At 39.4% G+C, this 9,135-nt stretch overlaps 1 protein-coding gene and 2 pseudogenes across 1 annotated transcript in view; 2 read left to right on the top strand and 1 right to left on the bottom strand.

Annotated features, from left to right (window-relative positions):
* LOC104727569 (pentatricopeptide repeat-containing protein MRL1, chloroplastic-like) overlaps positions 1-4,014 on the bottom strand; it is a 7,826-nt gene extending 3,812 nt beyond the window's left edge. Inside the window, exons 1-11 of the mRNA XM_010446663.2 lie at positions 3,601-4,014; positions 2,735-3,461; positions 2,422-2,647; positions 2,215-2,278; positions 1,975-2,119; positions 1,776-1,891; positions 1,425-1,553; positions 1,084-1,257; positions 824-988; positions 505-645; positions 116-215 (exon numbers count right to left, since the gene is read on the bottom strand). Coding sequence (XP_010444965.1) covers positions 116-215; positions 505-645; positions 824-988; positions 1,084-1,257; positions 1,425-1,553; positions 1,776-1,891; positions 1,975-2,119; positions 2,215-2,278; positions 2,422-2,647; positions 2,735-3,461; positions 3,601-3,939 — 2,326 coding nt within the window. The 5' untranslated portion in view covers positions 3,940-4,014. The remainder of the gene's footprint in view (positions 1-115; positions 216-504; positions 646-823; positions 989-1,083; positions 1,258-1,424; positions 1,554-1,775; positions 1,892-1,974; positions 2,120-2,214; positions 2,279-2,421; positions 2,648-2,734; positions 3,462-3,600) is intronic.
* On the top strand, positions 4,258-8,631 carry LOC104721308 (annotated as a pseudogene).
* LOC104721307 lies at positions 6,634-8,381 on the top strand (annotated as a pseudogene).

Raw genomic sequence — 9,135 nt, 5'->3', positions numbered from 1 at the left:
TTCACATACTGCAAGTGTAGTGATACCATATCGCATTTTGTTTCTTTCTTATTCAACATAATCTTCATTTTTTGTATAAAGTAAAACACTAAGATAGCGTTATACGAGGTCTTACACAGAGCAGTAATAAGGGCATTCATTGTTGAAACTGTTGGTCTAAGTTTGATCGACTTGATTTTTTCATAGAGCTCCAGTGCTTTCTTCCAATCCTTCGCCTAAATAACAAAAGCAAACAAATTATTAGTAGCTTCTTCATACAAGTTTAATCCAAGAAAGTCAATGCAATTGCACCATTCCAAAGATAATGTAAACAACATCTCAAAAACTATTTTTATCAAATAAGGATCTTTTGATGCTTCCTGTTCACTTCTAGAAATCAGTGTGAAAATCTAGAACAAATTTCTGTTTCTCCTCTAGGTACAATCACGGACATTTTAATAATTTGATGTAGACAGCTCAAAACTTAAGTAATCTTCAAAAACTCTAGCAATAAGAAACACCTACGTTACAACAAGCTCCCATCAGTGAGCTATATGATATAGTTCCAAGACGTATTCCTTGAGATTTTGCATCCTGAAGAATGCCAAAGGCCTCGTCTAACATTTTTGCATGTCCTGCAACATCGATAAGTGCACTGAAAAACACCTGCAGAAGATCGAAACCAAGATTACATATACATTTCATGTTTGTATACATATCTGTAAGTAAACAACACTCGCCTCAGAATTAACTCAAAAATGAATTTTTTAAAACTAGTATGCATGGAGTAAATGACACGTCATGCCTCATAAAGATCTGCAACTTTGATCATGATGTAACATACCTCGTCAGGGGTCACGCCTTTTTCTTTCATGTCCTTGTATATACTACAAGCAAATTCCCAGTCCCCAGACTTGCTGCAACTATTCACAGCAATGGTATAAACTTCTGGAGTACCCCTGATTTCATATTTATGGATCATCTGGTAAACTTCTTTTGCTCGTTCAACCTGCAATAAACTTATTCTCAAACTATTAGAAAGAGAAAAACAGAAAAAGGATCAGATAGAAAAACAGAAAAAGAACCAGAAAGAAAGCTACACACCTGACCAGCATTAAAGCATGCCTTCATCAATGCACCGATCGTGATATGATCAGGGTCTATAGGATGCGTCTCAGCCTTCATTTCAGCTAACACATCAAAAGCACGGTCTACAGCTCCTGATTGACCACATGCAGAGATGAGGGCATTGAATACAACCCGGTCTGGCTTAACATTCTACTGCATCAAACATGTCATCAATGTAACAATGGACTTTGAGATTCCAAATCAGATATGAACGTATGAGCAGGATTAGAAAATATATTCTGTAGCCATGAAGAAAGAGGATATTTTTGTAATCTTGACACAATTTAGGAGAGCATCCAAAATTGTGGCATGCTTACCTTAGACCTTAAAATTCCATAAGCACCAAATGCCTTTGCTATTTGTCCAGCTCTACCACAGCCATCAATAAGTGCACCGAACGTGTGAAGGTTAGCTTCCACTCCAGAATTTGACATCTGGTGGAACACCTAATAATACAACCCCACAGAATAAAAAAAAAAAAGTCCGGAGAGAGAAATGAGAGTATAAGAGCTGTGGAGACCAAGAATAGCATACGGAACACTCAGACAAGCATTAGATTTAAATTGATAATTTGCTCCAGAAATCTATAATGCTTCATGGTTTTAACAGAAAATTAAAGAACCAGCCAAGTATGTATCTTTCAGGCAAAGGAAGGAAGGTATCTATACCTCGAACATTGCATCAACTTTTCCGCTTTTAGCACAACTTGATATTAAAGTTGTGTAAAGTTTGCAATCAGCAGTCATACCGCTCTCTTGTACCAGACGCAAAACTCGTCGAGCTCCTACATAAGTAACACTTCAACCTTTAGGAGGATGAAAAATTGACAAGAACAAGGATTTTATACTGGCAAACAAAAAATATCACCTTCTATGTCCTGGGAGCTTGCGCAGACAGACATTAACATATTGAATGTGCTTAAGGTTGGATTTAGAATCAACTTGGTAAAGCGAAATGCTTCCTTGACAGCTCGTTGCTTCTTGCAGGCTTTAAAGAAACTTGCATGATAAATCTGATGTGAGGTAATAGGCGAAGAAAATATCAGTGACAAAAATCCACTCTTCATGGAGCAGCAATACTAAAGCTTTGATCCATATTGCTCAGTACCTTGTCCATGTCCAATAGATCCCTTTGGTCCAAATCTTCGAGCAAGTTTATGCAATCCTTTAGCCTATTATATATGAATAAAAACACTCTCCAAATTAAACAATCTAGTAACATCTCACTGGGACGACTAAAACATCCCAAGAAAGAATTAGCAGTAGAAGAGGAAAAAAAGGTTAGCCAAGATTCAAACCAGAGAATACTTATTACCTTCCATCTCTAAGTAAACGGTTGTAAGCATCATTAGTTTCAGGAGAACGTCCATTACTATTATCTAGCTTAAGGATTTGAGCAGGGAACTGGGGCATGCTTTCATCAGTCTGGTGACCCACATGCTTCCCATCATTTGGAAATTTCCAGTCTCCATTAACATCTTTCCTAGTGTGAGATAAACCGCCGTTACCGTGTGACACAAGTTTTTCTTCTTGAACATCACCTGAAACAGAAACCAACTAGCTTCTCATAAAGGAAACATAAGATTGTGCCAAATCCAACACAGTAAGTATACACATTTTCAACGTACCAGTAGACTGACCAGAACTATGTCCTGGGAACTGAGTATCAATTATTCCATTGTTCTTGTGGTCCAGCAATAAACTATTAGTTGCAGAAGTAACAGTAGGAGAGACTGCTTTAAGACTAGTCGACCTTGAAGACTTGGCTGATGAATGATTAGGCCCATAAAACGTGTGAATCTCTTCTCTCTTACTCTCCGTGAAGACGCTGTACTCAACAGGCTTCTGGAGCAAACCATTGTACTCATACTCTAGAGCACGTGTATCATCTACCACAAGTGGAGAAGCAATCGACTGAATTCCCACCACTGCTTGTGAAAAATCATGCTCCATACTCTTCTTCTCTTCGCCGCTTTCAACTTCCATTTCAGGCGTTTTAACCCCCAAGGTAGCTGATTCCAAAGCAACAGACCCATTAACTATGGAAGATGAACGGGACTCATCATCATCTATTAAAGTATGTTCCTTTGCAACTGTGCTGACACTGGCAACAGCAAACTGAGAATCCTCAGCTACCATATCCGTTTGTTTAGGCAAAAATGAATCATACTCCATCACAGTAATTTCCTTAACTCGATGAGCCTCCTCTTCTTCCAACTCCATCACAGTAGTTTCGTGGACTCCATGAGCCTCCTTACTGAACCCTCCATTTATTTCCACAGGACTTCCTTTATGAACATCTCCATCTAAATGTCCACTTTTTCCGCCATGAATCTTTGGAGGAGATGCTGCAATCTGAACAGTTAAAGCTAGTCAGAATCAGAATTCTTATCGAATTTTATTAAAAAAAAAAGGCAGCAACTTTGATTAAATATTGGTACTTTAATGGAAACAAAACCTAGGAATTGACTAAAATCAGAGAATTTGAAATTACCTCATGGGAAGATTTGCGTTTCCTGAAAGAATTGTGGCAGTAAGCGAAAGCAATGGCGGAGAAGGCAGTGACAGCAACAACAACAAGAATCAAACCAGAGTCGATAGAAGCTCTAACAACCAAACGAGGCGATCGAGTATAAGAGCGAAGAGAATTTCGCTTCCCGGAGCGAGTTCGAAGATTGTGAGGAGAAGGATGGAGACTGTGACAACATCCGAGAAAATCACGGCGGATGGAGCGTAGACTAGAAGCCGGAAGAATCACCGGAGAGTACGAAGTTAGGGTGAGATATTTAGACGATCTAGTGGTGGTTGAGACGAAGGTGGAGGTAACCTCCATTGGAGAGAGGCGACGAAGAGAAGAGAAGAGAAGAGAAGAAGATTGAGAGGATAAAGCAGTGAGCGAAGAAAGTGAGGATATGAAATAACGAACGACGGACTCCGTTTTGGATTGTTTGCTTACGTGTCATAAACGGCCGTCAAGCCGTCAACGTTTTTTTTCCTTTTTAATTATTTATGCGAAAACAAAGTTAATTTAAGGTTGGGTCTGGTCCGGAACGGATCGGGTCGGGTCGGAGCTGGGTTTTTTAATTTCGTACGTACGTTTCCAATTCCCGGTGGGAAAATTTTGATCTTTGACGAATCGCCGCCGACGGCTATGGAAGAGCTTATGGGTCAAGGAGAGAAACGGCCGATCGTGACCATCGTCTTCATCGTCGGTACTAATTTTGGTCTCCTTCTCTTTGATTTGATTGGGATGATTCTTCTTTTTTTTTTCTAATGATTCTGTTTATTTGGCAGCAATGCAAAAGGAAGCTCAGCCTCTGATCAACAGATTACGGCTTGTTCAAGAAGTTAATTCGCCGTGAGTTCTTTACGGCTTTCTTGTTAATGTTTTGAAAAAAAAATTTGACTTGGGTTCTGTTTAAAGGAATGTGTAAAGACTTGAACATCAATATTGAAGGATTCAACTCTAGGTATGTGTATATTCATGTGGTTGTGTGATTGTAGGATGTTTTTGTGAAGTTCTTTGCTGTTTTGTTATCTCTAATGGTCACTTTTTACTAAAATCTGAATGTCTGGGGCTTGTAGCTTTTTTGCCAACTCTTGTTCTATTATATTCAGGGGTAGAGAGTGTTGGCACGGTTCCTGCATCTCTCGTCACTTATGCTTCCATTCTAGCTATTCAACCAGACTTGATCATTAATGCGGGAACCGCTGGTGGCTTTAAGGTACTTTACATTACAAGTTTCTTTCTCTAAATAGTCTGGTCTTATGCCTCTTTTTTGTCAAAAAGAATGAACACCATCCTTGTTTTTTTTTTTTAAATGGTCTTTACAGGCCAAAGGAGCATGTATTAGCGATGTTTTTGTCGTCTCCAATGTTGCTTTCCATGACAGAAGGATACCCGTTCCTGTAAGTTCTCTTTTGTTTTGTTTATGTATCTGTATCAGTTGCAAAGTAAAAAGCTCATGTTCTTGAGTGATATATTTGCATTCTCATTCCAAATATTTTTGCCTTTTCCTAAAAACTTTCCTCTGTACTTTCTGCAGGTCCTTGATCTATATGGTGTTGGTATGCGGAAAGCCTTCCCAACACCCAACCTTATAAAGGAGCTCAACCTAAAGGTTGCTCTGAGTTCACCATTTGATCCTCATGCAATTTTTTGATTATTTCTTCATCTGTTTTGCATATATACAAGGGCCATAAGTGGTAGATTTATGATTTGGTTGTGATGATGTCCCCAGGTGGGAAGATTATCCACTGGCGATTCTATGGATATGTCTCCACATGACGAAGAATCCATCACAGCAAATGATGCTACAGTTAAAGACATGGAGGTATACAATCCATTAGTTTCCTGTATTTATGAACGTGGCTCCAATCTATGTNCGCCGCTTTCAACTTCCATTTCAGGCGTTTTAACCCCCAAGGTAGCTGATTCCAAAGCAACAGACCCATTAACTATGGAAGATGAACGGGACTCATCATCATCTATTAAAGTATGTTCCTTTGCAACTGTGCTGACACTGGCAACAGCAAACTGAGAATCCTCAGCTACCATATCCGTTTGTTTAGGCAAAAATGAATCATACTCCATCACAGTAATTTCCTTAACTCGATGAGCCTCCTCTTCTTCCAACTCCATCACAGTAGTTTCGTGGACTCCATGAGCCTCCTTACTGAACCCTCCATTTATTTCCACAGGACTTCCTTTATGAACATCTCCATCTAAATGTCCACTTTTTCCGCCATGAATCTTTGGAGGAGATGCTGCAATCTGAACAGTTAAAGCTAGTCAGAATCAGAATTCTTATCGAATTTTATTAAAAAAAAAAGGCAGCAACTTTGATTAAATATTGGTACTTTAATGGAAACAAAACCTAGGAATTGACTAAAATCAGAGAATTTGAAATTACCTCATGGGAAGATTTGCGTTTCCTGAAAGAATTGTGGCAGTAAGCGAAAGCAATGGCGGAGAAGGCAGTGACAGCAACAACAACAAGAATCAAACCAGAGTCGATAGAAGCTCTAACAACCAAACGAGGCGATCGAGTATAAAAAAGACGAGAATTTCGCTTCCCGGAGCGAGTTCGAAGATTGTGAGGAGAAGGACGGAGACTGTGACAACATCCGAGAAAATCACGGCGGATGGAGCGTAGACTAGAAGCCGGAAGAATCACCGGAGAATACGAAGTTAAGGTAAGATATTTAGACGATCTAGTGGTGGTTGAGACGAAGGTGGAGGTAACCTCCATTGGAGAGAGGCGAGACAAGAGAAGAGAAGAAGATTGAGAGGATAAAGCAGTGAGCGAAGAAAGTGAGGATATGAAATAACGAACGACCGTCTCGTTTTGGATTGTTTGCTTACGTGTCATAAACGGCCGTCAAGCCGTCAACGTTTTTTTTCTTTTTCTTTCCTTTTTTATTTAATTATTTATGCGAAAACAAAATAAATAAATAAATGTTAATTTAAGGTTGGGTCTGGTCCGGGTCGGGTCGGGTCGGGTCAGAGCTGGGTATTTTAATTTCGTATGTACGTTTCCAATTTCCGGTGGGAAATCTAGGAAAATTTTGATCTTTGACGAATCGCCGCCGACGGCTATGGAAGAGCTTATGGGTCAAGGAGAGAAACGGCCGATTCATACCATTGTCTTCATCGTCGGTACTAATTTTGATTTACTCCTCTTTGATTGGGATGATTCTTCCTTTTTCTAATGATTCTGTGTATTGGCAGCTATGCAAAAGGAGGCTCAGCCTCTGATCAACAGATTACGGCTTGTTGAACAAGTTAATACGCCGTGAGTTTCCAAAAGAGGTGACTTGGGTTCTGTTTAAAGGAATGTATAAAGACTTGAACATCAATATTGTGTGTCCAGGAAAGGATTCAACTCTAGGTATGTGTATATCCATGTGGTTGTGTGATTGTTAGTGTTTCAGGATGTTTTTTTGAAGTTCTTGGTGTTATCTCTACTGTTCATGTGTTATATGGGCTTGTAGCTTTTTTTCTAACTCTTGTTCTATTATGTTCAGGGGTAGAGAGTGTTGGCACGGTTCCTGCATCTCTCGTCACTTATGCTTCCATTCTAGCAATTCAACCAGACTTGATCGTTAATGCGGGAACCGCCGGTGGCTTTAAGGTATATCTTACTCTACACATAGTCGCTCTCATGCCTCTTTTGTGTCAAAAATAATGAACACCATCCTTGTTTCTTTTTTAATGGTCTTTACAGGCCAAAGGAGCATGTATTAGCGATGTTTATGTTGTCTCCACTGTTGCTTTCCATGACAGAAGGATACCCGTTCCTGTAAGTTCTCTTTTGTATTGTTCATGTATCTGTATGACTGTATCAGTTGCAAAGTAAAAGCTCATGTTCTTGAGTGAAATACTTTCATTCTCGTTCCAAATATTTTTGCCTTTTCCTAAAAACTTTCTCTGTACTTACTGCAGGTCCTTGATCTATATGGTGTTGGTATGCGGAAAGCCTTCCCCACACCCAACCTTATAAAGGAGCTCAACCTAAAGGTTGCTCTGAGTTCACCATTTGATCCTCATGCAATTTTTGTATTATTACTTCATCTGTTTAGCATATATACAAGTGCCATAAGTGGTAGATTTATGATTTGGTTGTGATGATGTCCCTAGGTGGGAAGATTATCCACTGGCGATTCTATGGATATGTCTCCACATGACGAAGAATCCATCACAGCAAATGATGCTACAGTTAAAGACATGGAGGTATACAATCCTTAAGTTTCCTGTGTTAATGAACGTAACTCCAATCTATGTGTTTGTCACTGTGTCTTTTATCAGTTACTACGGCTTATTCTCGGAATCTTGGCATTTCAGGGAGCAGCAGTGGCGTATGTGGCTGATATTTTTAAGGTGCCTACGATTCTAATAAAAGGTGTGACTGATATTGTGGATGGCAATAGACCAACTTCTGAAGAATTTTTGGAGAACTTAGCTGCAGTCACTGCCAAACTTGATGAGTCACTTACCAAAGTGATTGACTTCATCAGTGGTAAGTGTCTCTCAGACCTCTAACAAGTCATAATCAAAACCGTATGTTTCATCGATAAGGTTCACGTATGTGCATTGGGAGAAAAAAGGATATGAAGATTCAAGCAAAGGGCATAGGTAGGGAATAGGTTTGAGCAGAAATTTCATTTTATCTCTTCACCTTTCCTCATTTGTTCTTCTAATTTTTGCTGTCTCTCATATGATGATCCATCATACATGTAGAAACTCAGCAAATTTTGATACTCAACAACAGAATCAGAAATNCACAGCAAATGATGCTACAGTTAAAGACATGGAGGTATACAATCCATTAGTTTCCTGTATTTATGAACGTGGCTCCAATCTATGTGTTTGTCTTTGTGTCTTTATCACTTACTGCGGCTTATTCTCGGAATCTTGGGATTTCAGGGAGCAGCAGTTGCATATGTGGCTGATATCTTTAAGGTGTGACTGATATTGTGGACGGCAATAGACCAACTTCTGAAGAATTTTTGGAGAACTTAGCTGCAGTCANATCTATTAAAGTATGTTCCTTTGCAACTGTGCTGACACTGGCAACAGCAAACTGAGAATCCTCAGCTACCATATCCGTTTGTTTAGGCAAAAATGAATCATACTCCATCACAGTAATTTCCTTAACTCGATGAGCCTCCTCTTCTTCCAACTCCATCACAGTAGTTTCGTGGACTCCATGAGCCTCCTTACTGAACCCTCCATTTATTTCCACAGGACTTCCTTTATGAACATCTCCATCTAAATGTCCACTTTTTCCGCCATGAATCTTTGGAGGAGATGCTGCAATCTGAACAGTTAAAGCTAGTCAGAATCAGAATTCTTATCGAATTTTATTAAAAAAAAAAGGCAGCAACTTTGATTAAATATTGGTACTTTAATGGAAACAAAACCTAGGAATTGACTAAAATCAGAGAATTTGAAATTACCTCATGGGAAGATTTGCGTTTCCTGAAAGAATTGTGGCAGTAAGCGAAAGCAATGGCGGAGAAGGCAGTG

The sequence above is a fragment of the Camelina sativa genome, chromosome 11 (genome assembly GCF_000633955.1).
Source record: "Camelina sativa cultivar DH55 chromosome 11, Cs, whole genome shotgun sequence".
Lineage (NCBI taxonomy): Eukaryota > Viridiplantae > Streptophyta > Magnoliopsida > Brassicales > Brassicaceae > Camelina > Camelina sativa.
This window is presented reverse-complemented; position numbering and strand designations above follow the sequence as displayed.